The sequence below is a fragment of the Theobroma umbraticum genome, unplaced genomic scaffold (genome assembly GCF_002168275.2).
Source record: "Theobroma umbraticum cultivar Fairchild unplaced genomic scaffold, ASM216827v3 scaffold_51.0, whole genome shotgun sequence".
Lineage (NCBI taxonomy): Eukaryota > Viridiplantae > Streptophyta > Magnoliopsida > Malvales > Malvaceae > Theobroma > Theobroma umbraticum.
In genome coordinates, this window is record NW_018397260.1 from 2538872 (window position 1) to 2563892 (window position 25021).

At 33.8% G+C, this 25021-nt stretch overlaps 2 protein-coding genes across 2 annotated transcripts; both read left to right on the forward strand.

Moving 5' to 3' along the window:
• The first annotated feature begins 6335 nt into the window (after positions 1 to 6335).
• Positions 6336 to 9688, forward strand: LOC110416815 (ABC transporter G family member 22-like). Its single transcript, XM_021428919.2, has 9 exons — positions 6336 to 6483; positions 6794 to 7169; positions 7447 to 7547; positions 7670 to 7902; positions 7997 to 8152; positions 8476 to 8659; positions 8783 to 9091; positions 9175 to 9453; positions 9564 to 9688. Exons 2-8 carry the CDS (start codon positions 6806 to 6808, stop codon positions 9271 to 9273), a joined length of 1446 nt encoding a protein of 481 aa, XP_021284594.2. The 5' UTR covers positions 6336 to 6483; positions 6794 to 6805; the 3' UTR covers positions 9274 to 9453; positions 9564 to 9688.
• On the forward strand, positions 9564 to 10610 carry LOC149527171 (ABC transporter G family member 27-like). Its single transcript, XM_089783573.1, has 3 exons — positions 9564 to 9848; positions 9937 to 10044; positions 10168 to 10610. Exons 1-3 carry the CDS (start codon positions 9609 to 9611, stop codon positions 10414 to 10416), a joined length of 597 nt encoding a protein of 198 aa, XP_089639699.1. The 5' UTR covers positions 9564 to 9608; the 3' UTR covers positions 10417 to 10610.
• Positions 10611 to 25021: the final 14411 nt, after the last annotated feature.

The window sequence follows — 25021 nt, forward strand, 5'->3', positions numbered from 1 at the left end:
ACTCATGCAAGTATACGAATCGTAAAGATAATATAATAATGAGTAGAGTGTCGATCCCACAAGAAATTAAATTAATCTTACTATTAATTACTAAAATTAAACACCCCAATTTTATCCAAACACTAAACATTGAATTAAAAGAAAAACTTAAAGCTAAAGCTACTCTAAATTTACTTAGCAAAATTACTTTTCTTAACTTGATTGACTTTTAGACCTAAGATTATGATATCCTTCAATACTTCATCTGATTATTGTCTCATTCTCTTAACTTAGCTTACTGGATTACGTTGCTAACCTAGAGCCCTAAATTATTTACAAGTCTTTGTCGAGTTTCTAATAAAAATATCTTTCTCAATTAATTTACTATATATCTATGCAAATTAAATTGAAGAAAGATTTATTAAATTCATGCTCTAACTTTGGCTATGTATAACTTATAGGTGTATATCTACCATATATGCAAATTAGATCACCTAATCAACAAAGTATAGTCAATCATAAGCTATTCTATTCAAGATCTACCTAAATCTCCGTTGTCAAGAGTTAACCTAAGTTTTCAATTCAATCTAATTGGTGATCAGGCAATTAGAAGTATTAAAAACAGAATAAAATAAACAATTCAAATCCATCAATCAAAGCAAAAGAGAGATAAATAAATTAGATTACGTATTGAGTTCAATCATAATCTTAGATTAGTAATTTAGTTTCCCATCAAGTCATATATCATCATCAAATTAAGTTTAAACATTCAAATCAAACTAAGAAAAATAAGAGAATAACAAAAGGATGATGGAACCCAAGAATTTATAATCTTCATCTACCAAATCTTATTGACTCTTTCAAATTCTTCTTAGCTTCAATGAGTTTATAGTTTGATTCTTAGTTGTTAATTTGGTGTTTTACTCTCTTTTAAAAGTCTTTTAAAAGGTTATTTTTGTAGGACTTTGAAGTTGGGCTAAGTTAGGTGAAGAAAGAAGTAAATTCCAATTAGGATTTCCTTATCAAACTACATGAGCTGCAGCCTTAACCCATAAGTGCTTCAATTTCAACATGATTTTTGTCCATCTCTTAAGTCGAATTGGGCAAAATAGTAAACATGAAAATTGTAGTTTTTTCTCCTAGCTTTTGACTGGTCTGAGTATCATTTTATTTGAAGCTCTGTAGAGAGAGTTATGGTTAAAATACCAAAGCTTATGCAGTGGAAGTTTGCACTTTAAAATTGCTCCCCTTTTCCTATTAAAATTCTTCCTTCATTAAACACCTACAAAAGGATAAATAAATCAATAACAACCTATCTTAATCACATTAACACCAAATTAAGTATAAAATTAACTAAGATTAGATTGACTCACCAAAATTAATTAACTCCTAATAATTTAACTAAAACTTACTAATTTCTATGCATTACAACAATAATTAAGCTAAATTATTATCAAAATAAAGTTTAAATAACTTTATATCATAGAGTTATCAGGAACATACCTCTTGGCAAACATACATATACATACATATACATACATATAGATATATACATATACATGAATTCTCTAGCCTTGGCATCCTCATTTAGGCATACCTTATCACACATATATAGTTTTCTAGCCTAGGTTCTTCTATCTAGGCATGCATTTTTTATCCTACTACCATGCCAGTGCACCTATTGTACATTGTGCGTTACGTGCATTTAACTTAAATCCCACTCACCTTGACAATCGGAGGCATGCCCACAATCAAGCTCAAGTTTTAGCCTCTAACCATCTTCCAACTCATTAATGCATCAATAGCCTCCATTCTCCTCTAGACACATCAAAACATCAAAACCATAATTATTTCTTAGCTTTCGAAAATATCTTAACTTTTTCAAAATACCCAAATTCAATATATTATCTCAATCTTCTAACAAATGAGCTAAATCCTTACCTTAGAAGATTGGTTGCCCAAAACTAGGCTCTAAATCTTCAATAAACTTAAGAGGAGAGAGTTTGGCCAAATTTGAAAATATTTAGAGCCGAGGTTACTAACCGATTAAATTGAAAATCAATCGATAAAAATACATAATCTTACCTCTGGTGGTAAGCTTGGATCTAGCTCAAATAGGCTCTAAATGTCGTTTGGGGGCTTAAAGTTTGAGTTTTCTAGGGAGAGAAAGAGTTGAGAGGGAATGGGGTAGAAATGGTCTCAAAACCCTTATTTATTTTTTCCTTTTCTATTTGATGTATTGATACATCTTACTTAATTTCAAATAAATGTATCAATACATTTCAAGCAGAATAGTCATGGGTGCTCTCTATTTCAAATGTATCGATACATATTCATCTTTTGCCAAATCTATCAATACATCCTCAAATGTATCCATAGAATTCCTTCAGAACACCTCAGATTGTTCTTCTTGCCAAGAATGTATCAATACATGAGGGGATGTGTCGAAACATTTTCCTTTGTAGGCAGTTGTAAGTCTTTCGAAACTTTCAAAAATCCAACTTAACACCTGAAAATCCATTCCTTGATAATGGTACCTCAAATAACTTATATAATTCAAAATCCTCATATATACACATATATATATATCTTCAAACGTACATCAAATTAAATCAAATCTTTAATCTATAGGATTAATTCATCATTTTCATCCATATTTACCTTAATGGCATACTTAGATGTCAAAGTGGCAAACATCTACACAATTTCATTAAGGATCTTAATTTACACCCACATTCATAGTCATTTATCTCTAGACATAATCATATTCATCAAAACTTAAATAACTCTTCAAGTCACTTAGCCAATTTCATATATAAGCCATATAAAAAATCAAGAGCGTTATAGTGAAAAAACAAATATTTCAACTATAGGATTTCAGACTGTCTTATACTCTTTTCAGTTACTAGCTACATCATAAATGTTTTGGATTTAATTGGTTTTTGATTTTGATATAAAGAGCAAGGTACATAATACTTGAACCTATGAGTGTTCATAATTAATCTAAAAATTGCATGAAAACACAAACATTGATCTTGAGTATATCGGCTATTTCTCTTATTACATGAATTTTTATTTTTCCTTTGCATTATACTTTTATTTCTCAATTATTTTCATATTTGAGCACAAGATCGAATTGTAGCATTTACGTCAAATACAAATGTAATGTTATGAGCCATCAATCTGAAATATATTGATTCAAATGTGAGAGCCGTCACTTTATTGTGAATTGCTGAGGCTATTTATACAAACAAGACTTGGCTCTCAGGTAAGTGTTGTGTGGTAATGATACACTTTATCTAGCATTTGTGTATTTCACATTTTGATTAGTGTAGAAACGTGATTCCATGACCACAAAAATTAAAACATTTCAAACTTCCTGATGTTTATGACACCAGAAAAATTTGGTTACGTAAGTTGTAGATTTGGGACCAATATGTTTATCATTGCATAACATATTGCAATACATGTAATTACAAGATGGTAGGTTTCGGAGTAGGACATTACGGGTGAAGCACAACATTGTCAAAGCTAGACCAGCTTTTAGTGCCTACCTACTGTGTTTTTTGATTCAGATATTAATTAGTATGTTATCTCCTAACATATTCCACAAAATATTGCTTTATACGTTGTAAGTAATTTTGGTCACTTGAGGCCTTTTTTTCCGATTAATATGCACTTATTCTTTTCTTTTTTTGATAAGATATAACAAGTTATAATATGCACATATTTTTATTTGGCATTAAATACGAAAAAGTCTCTAAAAAATTGAAGAAAATTCAAATAAGCTCTTATTTTTTTTATTGTATTTGATCAAGCCTTTATACTTTTATTTTCAGACAAATAAACTCTTCTACTCTTTATTTTGAGTCAAATAAACCCTTATTACTAATGATTAACTTAATCAAAATATTATTTGTTATTCTATGTAACGTGAGGCTGATGTGACATGTTAAAATATTATAATTAATTATAATGTGATATGTTGATATATTATAATTGATGATAATATGACATGTTAATTTGGCATGATAACATAATCATATGACATTTTTCACCTTCTACATCAATGTCATGTTAGTACCATGTGGATATAATATGACAAGTGATATTTTTACTAATGGTAATTAGTCAATCATTAGTCATAAGAGTTTACTTGATTCAAAATAAAAATATGGAGGTTTGATTAAACGTAATAAAAAAATAAAGACTTATTTGAATATTCTTGAATAATTTGGTAACTTATTTGAGCATTATGCCTTCTTATTTTTAATAGTTATAGAATCTTGAATATCGATTTATTTTTACACGATGAAAATGAGCTCTGAAGAGAGGAAAAGGAAAAAAAAATGAGAAAGAAAGGAGAAAAAAAATTAAAACCAAACATGTATGTATATATTAATCCAAATATATATATGTGTGTGTGTATGTATGTGCGCATGTGACAATTTGTGAAAGTTGAGCTAGCAGAAGATTTAGATTGGTACAATTAGAAATTGATGAGATTATTGGCTATATTGGATTTTTATTCAAACTAAATAAGGATATATACAAATTTATCAGGGTTTAGGGTATGTAATGGAGAGTTAATCCTCCCATTCCATAGACCTAATCATTCCATCTAAATATGTCAAATAAAAAATTTTCATTTGGAGTTCTAACTGTTAAAGCATTTCTTTAAAGAATTTTTTTTTTCGAAATTACAACTATTAGAGCACCATGAAGATTCCAAGATCATTCAAATCAAAGGTGATTTCAGTGTATTTGGATATGGAAGTCTCAAGTACTATAAAGTTACGAAAGTCAATAATAGCAAAAATTGTCTTCCTTCCAATATGCTAATTGGGTAAGATTCAATAATTGATTGGATTATAGTTAATCAGGAGAAGTATTATCACTGAATCCATCAAATATTTAAGTTACTCACACTTTTCTTGGGTCAATAGGAAAAAGACAACTCATCACCTTCATTGATGGGAAGTGTCCCTGTTGGCCACTATCTTTCACGATCTCTCGAGTGTTCATTTTCACTACAGAAATGGGGAAGTTCCAGACGAAGGTGAAGTAAAAGGCCTGGAATTGGACTGATCATAAATTTGTCAACTGATTTTTTTCCACCTTGTCAGCAAAAGGACGGAACAACCACTGTGGGAAAGCAAGGGACATCTTTGGACAGAATTCATTTCACTTAACTCCGGAAATTTAAAACAAAAATTAAGATCTTAGTCCCACCTAGTTGATATAGATATAGCATTACCAATTTTTCGAGTCAAGCTCCAGCTCTTGGTACGTCGTTTGCTCCACCAGCCAGAATGTCTGTGACCCTACTAATCTCTTGTATGGGAAATTTGCCCTGGCAACCAGGGCACCGCCCTGGATTTTGGTTCTGAATGCACATGCATTGATGGTTCAGCCACTACTTTACTTTGCATGTCACGCAAATGAGTGGAACTCGTGTACCTGGACGATCTATTTACTGACCATGATTCGAATATTCATTGTTTTCGGGGCGAGAATTGGTCAAAATGTCTTTGACCGGATCAATCTAATTTTAACGCCCTTTGATGTAGATTCTTGTCGGTTGAGCCTATCAGATTCCAGCTCACAAATTAAATGGCTCTGATCAGTGAATAATTACAAAATCAGAATTGTATTATGCACTTACAAACTGGTGAGTATATAATGTCATCGTGTACTTCTAACTTAGTAAAGAGTTGGTTTCGGATGAGACATGTTAATGCCAGAAATTGGTTTGATGAAATTTTATCGGTAACTTGATAGATGAGATAAGTAGGAGTTTATTTTGACTTTTAAATGTCCGACAATCAAGTCAAATATGAGTGAAAGATGAGTAATGAAGTTAGAATACTGTACAATATACCATTTAGCCTATGATTTTTCCAAAAACAAGAAGCAAATTTGTGCATGCTAAGCATGATTAAATTTGACCCTAGTTTAGCACGGCTAGTCTCTTAATCAATAAAATGGTACATACTTTGACATTTGAATTGCTCCATCTTTGATTAAATTACTAATCACATATAAATGATATCTTGGTTCAATGGAAAAAACCGTATCAGTGTGATTGGTTTACTATTGAACTTTCTGCCAGGATCTTTCAAACAAAAAATGTTATTATTATTACTGTTTTTGTCAAGAAAATGTTCCTAATTAATTATGGAAACTTATGATGCAGGAGTTACTTTCTAGAAGACAAGAATGAGAAAATAAAACAGGTCTTTCCCAGATGATGATTGGTCTTTTCGCCATTGCAAGAAGGAAATTAAATAGTAGAGAACAATTTTCCGTTTCTTGCGGGTGCAATTGGTCTGGACAGCTTCATGAGTATTGTTATAGCACAGTGTTCATCTATCCTGTGCCTATATAATCTTCATGATTACATAACATTCTCCCACAGTCTCATTGCACTTTCTGAGCTAAATCATCCTGCTACTTTCTTTGCAATCTCCATTTCCCTCTTGGCTTTCATTTCCAATTCCTCAGGTAATTTGCTTCCATTCTCTTAAGCTCTTTTTGTTTGTTTTTTTTTAATTTTTGTTGTTTGGTATGGTGTCGCCTGAATTTCTGATATATGGCCTTAAGCCTATATGAACTATAATTGGTTTAGAAGAGTTTCTGTTTTGGGGTAATACATTTGGACAACTATATATTATTCAAACAACACAAGAAGTTCACTAACTTCTATCAATGTATAAACTAGGATATATCTAAATAATATATATATTAGGATCTTGCAGCTAGTTTGATCGAGCTTTGACCAATGGTATGTGATTCATTTCCTTTTTGAAATCAGTTTGTGGAGCTAATGGAGTCTTTTGAAGGCATGATTGATGATGCAAAGGTGGCAAGGGATGGAAAGGACGCCATCATTGTATCAGCTTCCAGGAAAGCCCCAAGTATTGACCAGCCAGGAGATGAAAGTGCTGGAGTTAGCATAGAAGAAGGGACACATAACTCTGAAGCCAAATTGGAACCGCCATGTGGGAAAACAACATGCAAAACAAAGTCATCAAGTATCCGATCCTTGGTTAATAAAGAGAGTAGTGCTGTGAGCCTTGATGACATAGATTCTGTTCGTATGGGGACTTCCAGCAATGGTATTGGCTCATCTATCTTGCGTCCTGATGTCCCCTTACCTTCAGATGGCTCAATTCTACAAATTAATAGCGGTAAAAGTAGAACAATTAGCGCATTTTATAACTTTTCAAATGATAATATCTTGAGCAGTACAGCCAATGTTTTCAAGAAGAAAACAGCAACCATCTGTCTGCTTCCTTACATTTTGCTTCTTATATCTTCATGGTTTTAGCTGTTTATGTATTACTCTTACCTTTTAAATTCATGTTAACTTGTCACAATGGAAATATAAACAAAATTAACACTCACAACTTAGTGGAGCTGGTGATTTCTGTCGAGGCAAGTTAGTAATAATCCTCTCTCATACAGGAAATTATCCAACAAGTCAGTCTCAGCCAGCTCATGAAGATACAGAATCATGCACCTGGAGGAACATACAATATGAACCCACATTCCCAATATGTCTAAAGGTAACAGAATGGTCCATATACCATATTTGTGGCATCCAGTATGGTATTGTTGTGTTATTGTTGTAGTCCCGATCTCCTAAAGTTACAATGAAAGTGGATAATCAATTTTCAGTTTTGTGCAGTTCGAAGATGTTAAATATAAGGTACCAGTTAAAGGCGAAAAAATCTCAGATGCAGAGAAGCATATACTCCATGGAATAAGTGGCTTGGTATATCCAGGAGAGGTTCTTGCTCTGATGGCACCATCAGGAGGGGGGAAAACAACTCTTCTTCATGTACTTAGTGGAAGAGTAAAATTTGACAGTGGTACCATCACTTACAACGATCGACCATATTCCAAGTCACTGAAGTGGAGGTGCATCTTGATACAGGCTTGCATATGTTGCTGCATGTATATGATGTTGAATTCTAATTTAATGATTCATTTGATATCGTTGTTCATGCAACAGGATTGGTTTTGTACTGCAAGATGATATTACCTTTCCTCATCTTACAGTCAAGGAAACTCTAACATATGCTGCTCTGCTCCGGCTCCCCAATACCTTCACTATGCAGCAGAAAAAGGAAAGGGCTATGAGTGTTATTAGCGAGCTAGGCCTTGAAAGGTGCTTTCTGCTTTAATTTTTTATTTTATTCAGTTTTTTAACTAAAACTTAAATCTTTTGCACTATTAAAATGACATAATTGGGGGTTCTCAAATCAATTTCAGCTACATATATATGATCGAGCTGAATGGAATTGGCCAATATAGTAGCATTTACTTCTAGAATTTTTGGTTTGCAAGTTTCATATGGATACTAAGACATAAGGATAATACCAGTTGCTTCATTAGACGGGTCACAAACAGTAGGTTTATTTATTTATTGCTGATACGTTTCTGCAATATTGCTACTTGGTTGTAAGTCAAAACATCAATTGCATGTTTCAGGTGCCAAAATACAGTGATTGGTGGCACATTTTTTAGAGGAATTTCTGGCGGTGAGAGAAAAAGGGTCTGCATTGCCAGTGAAATCCTCCTTAACCCATCACTTCTATTCTTAGATGAACCAACATCAGGTCTGGATTCAACAACTGCGCTACGAATTGTTCAGATGCTACATAACATTGCACAGGTACTTAAAATGCTTGGTTTTATTGCTGTCAAGATTCGTAAATACTGTAATTAACTGCTAATTTTCTAAGCGCAAAAAAAAAAAAAAAAGAAGACATAATGCTTATTTGCTTGTGCTTTATAGTCTGGCACGACAGTAGTGACAACAATACATCAGCCATCTAGTAGACTATTTAGTAAGTTTGACAAGCTGATTCTCTTGGGCAAAGGCAGCTCCTTGTACTTTGGAAAAGCCTCAGAAGCAATGGAATATTTCTCCTCAATTGGTTGTTTTCCACTCATAGCCATGAATCCAGCAGAGTTTCTTATTGATTTGGCCAATGGAAACATAAAAGACAAATCGGTTCCATCAGATTTCGAGGACAGGTTTCTGCCTAGAAAGAGAAGTCTTGATATGAAACATGGAGGGCCTTCCCAAGTTGATGTCCATGAGGTCGAAACCGAAAGCCCAAATAAGTTTCATTTTTATGTATTCAAACCCTCTCACTTAACAATCTTGGATTTTCATCACTGCAGTATCTGGTGGAGGCTTATGCAGAGAGGGTAGAAAAGTTGGAGAAGACAAAGCTCCTACAACCTGTCCTAGTGCTGAGTCTGAGATGCAGACAAGGTTGAATTCAAGGGAATGGGAGCAACTTGGTGGACCAGTTCTCAGTTCTCTTTAAAAGGGGCTTTAAGGAGAGACGCCATGAATACTTCAGCTGCATGCGCGTAACCCAAGTTTATCTACTGCTATAATCATGGGTTACTTTGGTGGCGTTCTGAGCTTCATCTCCTAAGGGACTTGAGGATCAGGCAACATCTGTACATGCTTACATTGGTTTGGCCACTCAGCTTTTGTGAAAATCTTTTCTTATATTTTTGTAAATATTCAGTCTGTTATTATATTATTCCAACGCATGCAGGCAGGGCTGTTATTCTTCATTTCGGTGTTTTGGGCTTTCTTTCCTATGTTTACTTCCATTTTCACATTCCCTCAAGAGAGAGTGATGCTAGCTTTGGAAAGATCTGTAGGCATGTACAGACTCAGTGCCTTTTTTTTGGCCAGAATGACAACTGATCTTCCTTTGGATCTCATATTGCCTGCAGCGTTCCTTGTGATTGTCTATCTTATGGCAGGCTTGAAGCCAACAATTACAGCATTTTCTCTTACAATGCTTACAGTTTTCGTAAGTGTAGTTGCATCGCAGGTAAGCTATACTGAATCAAACGTCAATCACTTCTGACAGAATTTTGAAATTATAGACTACGATAACTTGTTTTCATCTAAAATTGCAGGGTCTTGGCCTTACTATAGGAGCAGCATTAATGGATGTGAAGAAAGCAGCAACATTGGCTTCTGTTATTATAATGGCCTCCATGTTATCCGGAGGATTCTTTATCCAGGTGTGATTCCTGTACCCCGGTTCATATTATTTCTTGAGACAAATGTGAGGCACAAATAACGAAAGGGTATAAATAGTACATGCATAACGCTTATTAGATTCTGATTTTGAAAATTGGTTGCAGAAAGTCCCAGCATTTATGTCGTGGGTAAGATACATCTCCTTTACATACCACACATACAGGCTGTTGCTCAAGATTCACTACGGTTGTGCTGGTTCGGATACTGGATCAGGTTCATGTATCTCTCCCTTCAAAGGATTACGACTTGATTGGGACGCCAAGGAAGTTGGTACTATGATAGCTATAATAGTAGGATATCGGCTACTAGCATATGCATTCTTAAGGAGAATGAAATTAATGACGATAACTTAGTACATGTCCTTCAACACTGTTGATTTATAGACGTCAGCTTGCTGGTAGCCAATAAGCAGGAAGAAGTTACTCCCTCTGTTAAAATCCTCAATAAGTTGAAATTGGCCAGCGTTTTAAAAGCATCGGTTACTTTAAAAGCTGCCCTCTTCCCCCACCCTAAAATAGGGAGATTCTTAAGGAAAATAAATGTTCTGTTTACAACCAATTTATAATATATAACGGCGGCTGAATTCGTGTTTGGCTTGGAGGGAATGCATTGCAACAGCCATTGATATCCTGTTAAGATATGTAGTTGATGGTGATACGTAGTTCGACTATGTTCAAAAGATGAATTAAAAATGAAAACACATTGAAACTTAATCAAATCCATAGAAAAACATAAAGATAAAGACTGCACATACTATTTTTCATTAAGTGTTTGTTTAGTTTGATTTTTTTTTCAACTTATCTATCTCTTAAAAACAAAAATTAAACTAAACATAAATTTTGAAAAACTTTTCAAAAAAAAAACTTTTTTTAAAAAATAAAATTTTTTAAAAAAGAGCTTCAAAAAAAGCTCATGTGAGAGGCTTTCTCTTCTCTTCTTTTAAAAATACAGAAGAATTTTTATTTTTGTTTTAAAAATATCCTGTTAAAGATAATCATAATATTTTCTACGATAATTTTAACCAAAAGTATAACTTATAATAAAAACTTATAAAAAAAAACATACCAAACTACTTTAGCTTAATTTGAAAAGTTATTATTTTTCATAAAAGCTTTATAATAGCTTTTAAGCTTGAAAAAAATCAAATCAAGCTAAACAAGCTTTAAGTCTTTATATCACATAGTTACAAAAAGGAGAGAACAATTAAAAAGGACACATGCATAACTAAAAAATAAAACCACCAATAACAAGTTTGGCAGTAGCATGATATTAGTGGTTGACATCCTACTACTCACAACCCAACATGGTAAAACCACATTGCTAAACTAATTTAATGTTGAAGAGAAAAAGAACAGAAAAATAAGCAAAGCATAAACTACTATTTTAAACAAGTCACATGCTTTTCCTCGTAACTTCATTTTCCACCCATTCAAAGCATTCTCATGCCACCCTTTATTGATGTCGAGATATATTTTAGTTTCAACACAACTCTTAGAATTTACTCACATAATCCAAGTTTGCTTATAAAAAATATAAACCTTATCGTTGTTCAAGCTTTTTATGAAGTTATCAACAGCTTGATCATTGGTGCTTCAATGTTTGATCATGATTTCTTCATTCTTTATAGGCTTTCTAGTTGAGTGAAACATCACTCAAATATGTTTGGTCCTTGCATGCTGCACTGGGTTCTTTGCTATTGAAATTGCGAACATGTTATCTACCCATAAGACGGTGCCAATAGATTGCCTAAAACCTAACTCATTAAACATTTCTTGAGCCATAATGCATGATTAGTTGTTGAAGATGCAGCTATATATTCTGCCTCAGTAGAAAAATGAGCTACCACTTCCTATTTCTTTGAGTTATAGGAGAAGATTACACTTTCAAATGAGAAGCAATAGCTAGTGATACTCTTTCAGTCATCCACTTTACCGGCCCAATCACTGTCACAATGACCATGCAAATGATTACTATCTTGTTTCACAAACTTAAGCTCAAAAGTTGAGGTGCCTGTGATATACCTCAAGATTTTTTTGCAACTTTCAAGTGCAGCACTAATGGTTATTGCATAAATCAAGATAAAAGACTAGTTGCAAACATAATATTAGGTTTGGTAGTTGACAGGTATAGAAGGCATCCAATTATACTTCAATAGATTCAAGCATAATTTTTAATCTCACCATCGTCTTCACTGCGTCACCAACCCACAACTAGTGGAGTTGGAACTAGTTTGTAAGTGTTCATATAGAATTTTTTAAGCAATTCTTTAGCATGTTTATTCTGATGGAAGAAAATTTGATCTTCCATTTGCTGAAACTCTAAGCCTAGAAAGTAAGACACCTTTCTTAGGTCAATCATATCTAATTTAAACTTTATTAGAGCTTTGAATTCCTTTAAAATCTCATCATTAGGGACTGTTATCAACAAATCATCGACATGTAATGATACAATCAATTTCATGGCATTACTAAATTTCTTGACATAGAGTGTAGCTTCATTATTGTCGTGAATAAATCCTTTTTCTTACATATAACCGTCAATCATGTCATACCATGCTCTCGGGGCTTGCTTGAGTACATAGAGAGCTTTGACAAGCTCACACACCTTGTCTTCTTTTCCTTATACCACAAAACCTTCAAGCTATTCAACACAAATATCCTCTAATATAACCCTATTCAAGCAAGCTAATTTCATGTTAATGTGCCAAATGGACCAATTTTTGTTAACTACAATTGCTGTTAAGACTCAAATGGTGTCATATTGAGCCATCGATGCAAAGTTCTCTTTGAAGTCAATTCCTTGAACCTGTGAATATCCTTTTACCACTAATCTGGCCTTTAATTTGTTAATAAACCCATTTGGATTTAGCTTGGTTTTAAATATCCATTTGACACTAATTACCTTTTGCTCTTGGGGTTTGCCTACTAAGTACCAAGTCCCATTTGTTGCAATCATTTGCATTTCAACATCCATTGCTTCTTTCCATTTCTCATCTTTTAATGCTTCTGAAACTTTATTTGGTTCAATTACTGCCATATTGCATCTATTATAAATTTCTTGAAGTGGTCTTGTTTCTCGAGCAACCAAGCTTTCATCATTCTCATCCACACTATCCTCATCATCAAATAAATTCTTAGCACTAGCAATATTATTTGACTTTGAGTTCTCAACAATAGCAATTTCCCAATTCCATGTCAAACCTTCATTAAACCTCACATCTTGGCTTACAAAAACCTTATTAGTTTTCAAGTTATACAATTGATATCCTTTTGATAGATTGCTATAGCCCAAGCGAATCGCTAATCAAGACATAGGATCAAGTTTTGTTCTCTTTTCATCAAGAATTTTTGCGTTACAGATGCATCCAAAAACCTTGAGGTGCACTACAAATGATTTTGTGCCATGTCAAGCTTCATAGGGGCATTTAGTGTTCAAAGCTTTTGGTGGAAGAACATTAAGTAAATAAGTAGCAACATTAGTTGCCTCGGCCCAGAATTCCTTTGGAAAACCTTTCTTAAATAACAAACAGTGAGTCATCTCCGTTATTATCCTGATCTTATGCCCACAAACTCCATTTTATTGAGGGTTATAAGCCACCGTCAACTGATGTTTGATTCCTTTTAGAGAAAGAAAATCTTTAAACTCAGTTGAGTTGAATTCTCATTCATTGTTTGTCCTAAAATCATTAAATTGCTTATAAACTCATTTTCCACTATTGCAACAAACTTAGTAAACAAATTGAACACATCAAACTTGTGTTTCATGAAAAAAAATCCAATTGTACCTTGTATAATCATCAACAAAAATCAGATAATATGAACTTCCATTCAATGATAGAGTTTTCATAAGGCCTCCCATGTTTTAGTGCACTAATTGAAGCCTTTTTTTTTGCTTTCTAAGTGCTAGGTTTTGGAAACGAGGCTCAACTTTGCTTACCATATTGACAAGTGCTACAGATTCGATTCATTAAGTCAAACTAGGGAGTCCTTTAACCAAATTGGTGGATACCATATACGTTAGAGACCAATAATTTATATGCCCCAATCTACTGTGCCAAATTTCAGAATTAATGGATAAACATTGCTAAGCTTTATGCTTAACCATTATCCAATTTGTAGGGAAACACTTATTTCTCATTTCAACAGTGAAAAGTTCCTTACTCGAGGCATCAAGGATGGTGCAAGCATTGTTTTTAAACAACAAAACATATCCATCTTCGATTAATTACCTTACATTAAGTAGATTTTGAGCAACTTTAGAGCAAACATAACATTAGAAATTGATTTCATACCTACAAGTGTAAGGACCACAACTGTTCCTATCCCCTTGAATCTACAAGTTGAGCCCATTTCCAATCTCAACCTAAGATTTATAACTTTTTCCAGTGCAATAAAATTCTCATCTTTCTCGATCGTATGATTCGAACATGTGCCATTAATAAGCCATGTATGCTTCCTACTTGAAACTTCAGGTTTCCTTGTCATGAATAAAAATTAATCAATTGTCTCCTATTATTCAGCAACAGCAACCTTATCCTCAAGTCTCTCTCCACATGTTTTAATTGATAGCATGACCTGCATTTAACATTTGGATGATACCATAATATTTTTCAAGATGTGTTCATTTTTTTTTTAATGAGAACAAGGAGGGTACTTAGCTCTTGGCTTGCCTTGTTTTCCATCTTTAGATCTCCTGTCCTTGTCTTTCTTATTTGAGTCATTCTTTTTATATCTGTCACTTTATTTCACCTTTGTCCAAGCCATGAAAGCTCCTTCTGTTGTCTTATCTTGCTTTAGAGCTCATCTTTGTTCTTGTGCTTGGAGAGCATTGACTAGCTTTGTGACAATGAGGCATAAGATATCCTTGGACTCTTCAAGTGAGAATACCTTAACTTCAAACTTATCCAATAAACTTACCAAACCTTTGTTCACAATCCTTCTTTTAGAAAGGTCTTCCACAAAAAGCCTCAGTTGATTCACAACTTTCATACCTTATTAGAGCACTCTTAATTGTTTCATTATCTTTTATTTTTAAAACTTCAAATTCCCTCGATAGATTAAGTACTTGTGCCTATCAAGTCTTATCCCTCTCGTGAAATTCCCCTTACAACTTGTCCTAAGCCTCTTTAGGGTTCTCGTAAGTCATTTTTTTAGTAAATATAGAGTTAAATACAATAGCATGGATGCATAAGAGGGCCTTGAATCTCTTGGCAACATCTTCACTATATTGCTTCAATTGGGCTATTGTAAGATAGGCATTTCTTTGAACTAGAGAGTTTACACCCATTTCCACAACTTCCTAAAGGTCAAATGTAAAGAGGTGAGTTTCATCTTCAAAGCCTAAATTGGTGTAGTTCTCTTCGCTGAACACTGTTTGAGCTATGGATTGAAATTGGTTGAAGCCATAGATTTTCTTGCAAAGGTTTTCTATGGAAGATATGAGACAACAAGGTTAGGTATTAAAAAAATGATTTCATAAGTCCCTTAAGAACAAGTGAAATGCTCTAATACCATGTTCAAAAGATGAATTAAAAATGAAAGCACATTAAAACTTAATCAAACCAAGAGAAAAACATAAAGACAAAGATTGCACATACTATATTTGATTAAGTCTTTTATTACATGGTTACAGAATGGAGATAGTACAAATAAAAAGGACCAATGCATGACTAAACTATAAAACCACCAATAACCATTTGACAATAGCATGATATTAGTGGCTGACATCTTAGTATTCACAACTCAACATTGTAAAACTGCATTGCTAAACTGATTTAAAGCTAAAAAGAAAAAAAAAATTGAAAAGTAAGCAAAGCATAAACTGCTATTTTAAACAAGTCACATGTTGTTCCTCATGACTTCATTTTCCATCCATTCAAAGCATTATTGCGTGATCCTCCATTAATATTGAGATATATTTCAATTTCAACACACTATTGTAATTAGGCTTGAACCTTACCTTCAAGTTGATGCCATGCAAAAAATAATGTACTAGCTGTGAGATGAAAAGCCTTTAAAATTGTTCTGTAGCATCCTATTCAGATGAATAGTCTTGAATTTAAATCTAAAGAAATGTGGGGTTGAATTTTGTGGTTATTGTTTAATTTTTTTATAACAAAGAAAATGAAAATGTAAAAAAAGGGAATTGGTGTCCACTCATCAAAGTTCAACCATTCTAGCATAGCATGATGATCCAGCCAACTATAACAAGAGAAAAAGGTAAAAGTGAAAGATTTCTTGAAGAACATTATATGAATTTCTAGAAAACAACAGAACAGAATGAAGAAGAAGAAAATAGAGCTTTTAGGGAAGAAAACAATTCTCTGTATGTTGATTAGAAAATTCCACCCATACAATAGTTACAAAAGAAGGCTATATACTCATCATAAACAACTTTCCAAAGATTTAGCCTAGGGAAAATAAAAGAAACAAAGTTGGATAGCAAAGCACAGAAAATGAGACATGGTTTTTTATGCAATAATGGTTATTCAAAATGAAAGAGAAAGAAGGTTGTTGGCTTAAACAAACAATGACCAAAATGACACTCAAGTTGAGCATTTGAAAGAAAGAAAAGCACCAAGCAAATGACACCACCAATTGTCATATGCTTTTATAACTAAAGTTAAAAAAAACGACACATCAACTCTTATTTCATAAACTCAAAAAATAAAAACTTATGTAGCACCGTTTTACACAATCCTAAACTTTTCTTCAACCTGTTTAACTTTCTATTACTTTTCACAATTCTTCTGAAGTAAAATTTCTAGATTAAAGGTCACTATTTCAACATTCCCCCATGACCTATGATCTGGTAGACACCAAGACAAGTCTTGAGAGTTTCAAATCTTTCTTTAGATAAGGCTTTTGTTAATGTATAAGCTAGTTGAACCTCAGTGTTATGCTACCTGAGTTCGATTTCTTACTCATTGACAACCTCTCTTAGAATATTTCACTTTAATATGCTTAGTTTACCCATGATGAACTAGATTTTTGGCTATTGCAATAGCTGATTGGTTATCAACATAAATCATAGTACCCTATCTTATTTAAATCCCATATCAGCTAGAACCTTTTTTAACCATTTCACTTAATTTGCTACCACTACTGTAGTTATATGCTAAGCTTCTATAGTAGATTGAGCCACAACACTTTTCTTTTTCAAATTCCATGAGAACACATCACTGTTGAATGAAAAACAAAAACCAGCAATACTTTTTAAATCATCAAGTGACCTAGCCTAGTCATTGTCACTATATCCAACAAGATCTTTATTATCATGCTTCATGTATTTTAAACCAAAATCAGTAGTACCTTCAACATTCCTGAGGATTCTCTTTGCCATTGTAAAGTGCTGCATAGAGGGTGCTTGCATAAATCTAGACTGTAGGTATGTAGCATACATCAAATCAAGTCTTCTAACTATTAGATAGAGTAGTGAACTTATCATACTTCTATAAGTGAGAGCATTTGCTTCAGTAGAACCATCATCTTTGCTAAACTTGTCTCCTAATGCCAGTGGAGTACTCACAACCCTGTAGGAGAACATATTAAATTTCTTTAATAGATTCTTTGCATACTTAGTTTAATGCAAACAAACTCCCTCACTGCTTTGAAGAACTTCTGTTCCTAGAAAATAAGTCATCAATCCCAAGTCTATCATCTCAAACACATTAATTATATAACTTTTGAATTCTTGCAATACATTACATCTGGTCTAGTAATTAAAAAATCATTAACATACAAAGCAACAATCAATGCAGCCTTATTAACTAACAATTTCACATGTAAAGTTGATTCATTCACACTTTTCAAAAAGCCCTAACTAATGAAATAAACATTTACCCTGTCATACCAGGCCCTAAGTGCGTACCTACTTATGACCATACAGTGCCTTAACCAATTTACAGACTTTATTCTCTGACCTCGGTTCTTCGTACCAAGAAAATTGTTCAACAAAAATGTCCTCTATCGAATAACCATTTAGAAAAATATACTTTACATCTAAATGGTATATCTTCCATCTTGACCTCCCACAAATCAAACGCCTTAAGGTATGAACTCATTTTTACTGTCTAGAAAAGGCAGTTGACACCAGTAAAAATAGGGGGTACTTGCACTAAAACCAGCTATGGCCATACTAATTGAAGAAAGCTTTGAACACAAAAGGATTTACAAGCCCCTTTAGATAGTTAGCTATGATACCATGAAAGTTTTCTTGAAGAGCACTATATAAAAACAGCAGAGCAGAATGAAGAAAAAGAAGAGAATAGAGTTTTGGGGGAAGAAAACAATTCTCTATATTGATCAAAAAATTCCACTTATACAATGGTTATAAAAGAAGGTTATATATTCATCATAAACAGCTTTTCAAAGATTTAGCCTAGGGAGAATAAAAGAAACAAAGTTGAACAGTAATGTACAGAAAACGAGACACGGTTTTCTGTGCAATAACGTCTACTCAAAATGAAAGAGAAAGAAGGTCATTGGCCTATACAGATAAGGACCAAAACAAGGCTCAAGTTGAGCGTTTGAAGGAAAGAAAAAAAAAAAAAACCGCTGAGCAATTGACACCACCAGTTGTCATATGCTTCTACAACTAAAATTGAAAAAAAACGACACATAAGACTCCTGTTTTATAAACTCAAAAAATAAAGACCTATATGGCACCGTTTTAACAACCCTAAACTCTTCTTCAACCTGTTTAACTTTCTGTTGCTTCCCATCATTCTTCTGAAGTTAAATTTCCAAAGTAAAGTTCACTATTTCTACAAAAAGGCCAGTATTACTAGCATGGGAAGAGTTATATATTGATTTCAAAAAACAGTTGAAGAGTTCAAAGACAGATAAAAGACCTGACAATCATACACCAGTAAGTATGCCAAGCTCAACTGTGGTGAGTATACCACAAGTAATTTAGGTTGCAAGGAAAGAAAATGATGAATTTACGATAAGTAATGAAAAATCTTCAAACCAATCTTCACTGACTATTGCTTCTGGCATATCAGAAAAAGTAGGAGAAATCCGAATTTACAATGACAAAATTTACCACCGGCTTTGTCGACAAGCATAAGATGTTGCACATTGCTCTTCCAAAGTATATACTTTACATACATTATTACATTACAGAATATACGAAATCTGAAGTAGATTTGGTTTTGACAGTTACCTTGAGCTCAGAGTAGTTTATCTCCTTCAAACTAGGGATTAGAATTGCTATCAATATATGTTATGCAAGTCTTGCCAAATTTCATTGAACATTTGCTCACGCATAAATTTAACACAATGATGTGGGTTATGTACATGTTTTTCAAATTACAGAAATTCAAAATTAACCCTTTTGTGTTATTGTTCCATTCAAAAAACAATCTTCACTGACTAAATTATTACTTATTTGCAACAAAATGCGGTAAAGATTCAAATTGATGGATCAACTGCTGATTCTATCACAGTCAATAGACTCGCAGTCAACTCACTTTATTACAATGCAATTCTCACTCACAAACATAAACATACCATATAACAATCCACACTTACAACATCCTATATAATATAACATCTCTGCCCAGTTCTAATTATCCCGGAATGAAGGGATATCTTAGTCCAGGCATCAAAACTAACATGGAACAGTCTGTAATTTGCAGTGCACACCCTTCAACTTTTATTTAATTCCCATCACTATACGCTACATGTAGACCAGGATTCCTAGGCTTTTCTAATTGTATGCGCCGCGGCCAGTAGTGTTGTAGTCCCCAAGGAGAGACCTGCGTCCTGCAATGTAAAATGATGTAAGGATCATGTAATCTATATATAAAAACACTTTGCAGTTATGATCTCTGTGATTGATGCAATCGGTTAGCCCCTTTGTCAAAAGTTGATCATATCATAATTTTACAAACTGCTTGCAAAGTGTTTGGAAGTCTAGAAAATTAATAAAAGTTTGGTCGTTAAAATTCGTTACTAACAACATAAAAAAAACGAATTATTTCAAATAAATATGGTTCTGAACGAACCGAATTGAACCTCTGGTGTTGGATCAGGGAGAATGGCCGTGGCCAGGTCAGAGGACATGAGGAACAAGATTGCAATGAAAACAGCCATTAGCCCATTACCATGACTTGGGTGAATGCAGACAGGGTATTTCTTGCCATGCTAATTTCGGAGAAATTAATGGATGGACATAGCTAGGAATCACTTACAGAACTATATCCAGACAAATTACTGTATATGGTGTGGATCTTTTTGATTCGAGCAAAGTCTTTATAGTGAAATATGACCCATTCACGACAGTGAAAACAAGAAACAATATACATTTCTTAGGAAAAATAATATAATTTGATGATTTTGCAAGCAAAACCAAGCCATATTTACTTTAATTGATGCCGGTCAATTCTGTTTCTCTGATTTCTTGTTCATGATTGTGTATATATATATATATATATATATAATAAGCATTTCATTTTATCCGGCACAACATTTTAAATATTCGATTGCGATGGGCAAGGTGCTTAACGTCCATTTGCATCCACTCTAGCTCTTTACTGCACAGTTTTAGACAGTCACACAGTTGAGCAACTTCTTTCTGAAATTCAAATTTGGATTCATTGTTTGAATGAATTTTTACTCAGTTTAGAAATGATTGGTGGCAAATAAAAAATGCACAATTGGAGAGTTGAAGTGAGAAATGACACCTGCTCAAATGAACCAACCAGGTGTAGAGACGGATTAAGTAATTTACCTACTCTAATGGGAATGATTACAACAAACCTAAATTATTTAGCAAGTTGATATTATTTGTACTTTGTAAATGGAATGGGTCAATCACTCCCCAAGTACAACCTGAAACATTAATCCTCACTGGTGCCGTGGATCTAAATTGTTGGTTTTAATTTAATTAATTAGAAGGGTCAATAAAAGAATAAACCATGCCATTAGATTTGTTTGATCCTTTCCACATTCACCAACGAGTATTTCATCCGAAGGATGAGTTTCTAGCTCACACTCTGTGGAGCTAATTATCTGATGAAGTGAATCACATTGCCGTTGGAAAGATGAGATATTTAGATACGGTTTTACTTTATGCCGTTGCCAGGTTTCAATGTTCATTTTAGAATATGTTAAACTTGTACAAGCCATTGATAGGCGACTAACCGCAGAAACCAAGTCAATTGACCAACGGTGACCTTTCATGGATCAGCTTTTTCAAAGTCTTCCTTCAATACAGAAATCGGATAGGATGCCTACTTTCAGACTTTCCTTTCCCCACATGGAATTTCATACTCAACCAATTAATTCACGATATGGCCTCTATATCCTCTTTTTGCCTGACGACTCTTTGATAATCTGATGTCATTTTGAGCTCTAAACCTAACTCTGAAGCCATGCATACTCAATTATTGAGTCTTATTTGTATATCAAAAAATAAAATAAATAAAATGAATCCTTGATCATTATTTTTAAGTTATTATTCAAATCTAGAATTTCAAAGTTAAGGTAACTGATCCCACTGAAATATAGGTAACTCCATCCCTGGGAAACTTTGTTTAAAATGTCTCAAGAATTTTCCACTATCATATGGGATTTTATGTCTAACAATTGTCATCTCTGTCTTTTAATTAATTTATTTAATTCGGTAATACTTTGATCCAAGCTGGTAATTAAAAGTCATTGTATGTTGATGGCAACAACACATGGTTTCAGACCTTCAGCCAACCTTCATTACTAGTTTTACTAGGCGCTGAAGTGATAGAGATGCAAACAAGAGAAGTTGGCAGTCAATCAAAGATCAAGAATGAATACCTTTATTTAGCATATTGATCATACAATAAGAGCATATTCTCGATACCATATCTTTCTATCTCTAGCATGGCATTTACGTAGACCTGAAACGCAAGCACATGCATCCGCCGCCCATGGCTCTGATTGCAAGCATTTACAAGAGGGAGAATAGTATAGTTCCAACCCGTAGCCTACATACATGCTAGATATTCCTTTTATTCATCTATCTTATTTACTTATTTAATTTAATGCATCCATAAGATAACTAGCACTTAGTTGTACCCTCCTCTGCCAGTTGTATTGTAGGTAGATAGAAGAGCCCTTCGTCCTGCGAAAGAAAATGATGCTGATCAAAATTAGTAAACACCTACTATATAAATATATATGGTTGCCTTTTCTGTTTCCATTTGAAAGAAAGCAAAAGCTGCACAAGATAAAATCATCACCCAATTATTATTTTTTTTTACATGGTCATTGAGAGAGCAGAAGCAATGATGAAACAAGGTCCAACCTTCATCTCACATGAGAATCTGTGGCCAAGTCTATAAAAATCTGTTTGTTGTCAAAGACTAGAACTCCTTTTTTATTGATCCTTCTAAGTCAAGTGGTTTCTTTGACAATTATACAACCTCACTTATCCAAGAAGAGAGAAAAGACAATTATACAACCTCTAATTGAAGTTGCAATGAATAACTTTGCAAGAATACTGAGGCATAGAGATTTTAGAATATGAAATTGATCACAAGCAAGTAAGTGTCCCATTATTTTGGGACCAGCAAAATAAGAAGTATGGCTAAAGGCAAAAGAAAACTTATAGAAAATGGCAGTTTCTGACAAACCAAGTTTAAGTTGATATGCTGCATTATCCAGCAAAGCAGTAGCCACCTCTGAGGAAACAAGCAGAAGAACTGCAACAAGAAGCAGCATTAGAATGAGCTCGGTGGTCTTAGGGAGAAACATTTTGTTAAATCCTAGAGAATTGAGAAAGAAAACAGTAATTGGCAATGAAGAATATCTTAGTGAGGAGCTTTGGTTCAGACCAAGTATTTATAACCAGAACTTTGGGAACCGGTTGGCATCAGTAGAGTTGAATTCAGGGAAGTTTGCACGTCAAGACAATCTGTTAAACAAATTTAATCCTCGAAATGCCGGTCAAGAAAATCCATTTGCCCGCGCATGAATTCTATACCCACCACGGCCTTACCTACTGGATCACTTTGTTTTACTGGGTCAAAACAGTTGCGCTTAATTTCTGATATCCCATAATTGATCTCCTGTTAATGGATGAAAATAACGTAGGCGGCTTGTAAATGACATTTTTGCAAATGAATTATCATGTACACACCATATTGTTCGGGACTTACTCATTAATTTTATTTTATTTTAATTTCTTCTTTATTTATTTTGCTCTTTATCATTAGGCCTTATTTTGTTCCTAACAACTAATAGGACAATGACCAGGGTCAGAAGGTCCATGAAAACAGCCTGGGGTTTGGGCTACTAAGCCCACAAACAACAAAAAATATAAGGAAACAATGCACAATCAGATCAAACAACACAAAACAAATCCAAAAAAATAAAGGGGAGGAAGTCTCCTACAGCCGAATTTCCAGAAAAACGTGCCCTCTCCAAATTTTCTCCACAACCACGAAAATCACTCAAGAATAAGATCGAATAAAATCAAATCAAATCGAATCAAGCTAATCTAAAGGGATTTGTAATTAAATTAAAGGTCTTAAAAAACGATCTATAGAAGCATAGAACACACAAACACAAAAAGGGATTCATTCGATAGAGAAAGAAAGAAATAAGAAACTTGAGCAAACACAACCATTCTCAAGCCTAGAAATAAAAAAATATGATTTTCTTTGGGGTTCTCAGTTTGAGAGTGGGTTTCGGCTTATGAGTTTTGGAAATTTTGGGTGAGGTTCCAATCTATATTTTGGAGTCCTTTTGTGGGTTGGTGTTACGGAGAAGGGAGTTGTGAGTGTCATTTGGTACCTTCGGCAGCAAGGAGGGTGACCAGATAAGGGCCGTCGGAAAAGAGATATTAGAGAAGAGGAAGAGGGAAGAGAGAGGCGGCGACGTGTAGAGGGAGGAGGATGAAGATATCGGCTGCGGTTTGTTTAAAAAAGAGAGCTTTTAACCTTGTATAAAACGACGTCGTGTCGGAGAAGAAAAGAAACAAGCTGCTGAACGAAAAAGGGGGTTGGATGTTTCCTTCATGAAAACCAAACGGCTTTCTTTTAAACAAGCGTGTTACTTGCTTCTTTTCCATCGTTTATGGCAATCAAAAACATCATGTTGCCTCTCCAATCTGATTCTATTTGTTCATCCAGTTCAAAATTTCAAAATGTCCTTATCACCAACTTATAACTTGAGATCAAGGGGAATAGATTAAAATAAGAGAATGAACACTCAAGAAAAATGAAAAGATTGATAGGTGAGGCTAGCAAAGATAAAAGAAAAATTGCATATGGAGAAAGATGCACGGAAAGACATGTTTGAGGGACTAGGAAGTACCTTTGAATTAGTGATTGTTGAGCTTAATATGCTACAAAAAGAAAATAGATAGTTGCAAGCAAAATATCAAGTAATATACAAACAGAAGGATGCTCTCCAATCTTCTAGTCATGTTTTCATGTTTTAAGGCATAAGCTACACATCCAACAAGGAATATGACTTAGTCAAGAAAGAATGTCATTCGCTAAAAGCATACGCAAGAATAAGGAATACAAGTAAAGAGTGGCGACATGAAATTTTTAAGAAACAAGTCCAAGTGAAGCATCTTGTGAGACAAATCACCAAGGCTGTTTTCATGGCAAGAGAGATGGCTAATAAGGTGGAAATTGTCAAAGGAAAAGTCTATCAACCAAAAGCATATGGACAACTTTTGCTAAACTTTTTAGACAAGGCATTTGACCATAACCAACAAGTTGATCATTTTATTTAGATTGTATTAATGATGGAAATGGATGTAAACAATCTTTGAGATTAATAAGGGTTTTTGTTATGTGATGAATACTTTGAAACACATTCATTGATACTTCATACCTTAAAACCCGTATCTAATTTCTAATCAATGATTTGACAACAACAATAATACTAACAAGATTAATTTTTAAGATCTTCTTCTGCATTGACCTCTAACTCTGACTGAGGTTCTTAATGTTTTTGTGTATAT

What these genes read in the sequence shown, in the direction of transcription:
- LOC110416815 (XM_021428919.2), top strand. Translation starts at nt 6,806, where the DNA reads ATGGAGTCTTTTGAAGGCATGATTGATGATGCAAAGGTGGCAAGGGAT. An exon ending in TCCAAGTCACTGAAGTGGAG is followed by an intron (nt 7,903 to 7,996) that starts GTGCATCTTGAT and finishes TTCATGCAACAG; the next exon opens with GATTGGTTTTGTACTGCAAG. An exon ending in TGCTACATAACATTGCACAG is followed by an intron (nt 8,660 to 8,782) that starts GTACTTAAAATG and finishes TGTGCTTTATAG; the next exon opens with TCTGGCACGACAGTAGTGAC.
- LOC149527171 (XM_089783573.1), top strand. Translation starts at nt 9,609, where the DNA reads ATGTTTACTTCCATTTTCACATTCCCTCAAGAGAGAGTGATGCTAGCT. An exon ending in TAAGTGTAGTTGCATCGCAG is followed by an intron (nt 9,849 to 9,936) that starts GTAAGCTATACT and finishes CTAAAATTGCAG; the next exon opens with GGTCTTGGCCTTACTATAGG. An exon ending in CCGGAGGATTCTTTATCCAG is followed by an intron (nt 10,045 to 10,167) that starts GTGTGATTCCTG and finishes AATTGGTTGCAG; the next exon opens with AAAGTCCCAGCATTTATGTC.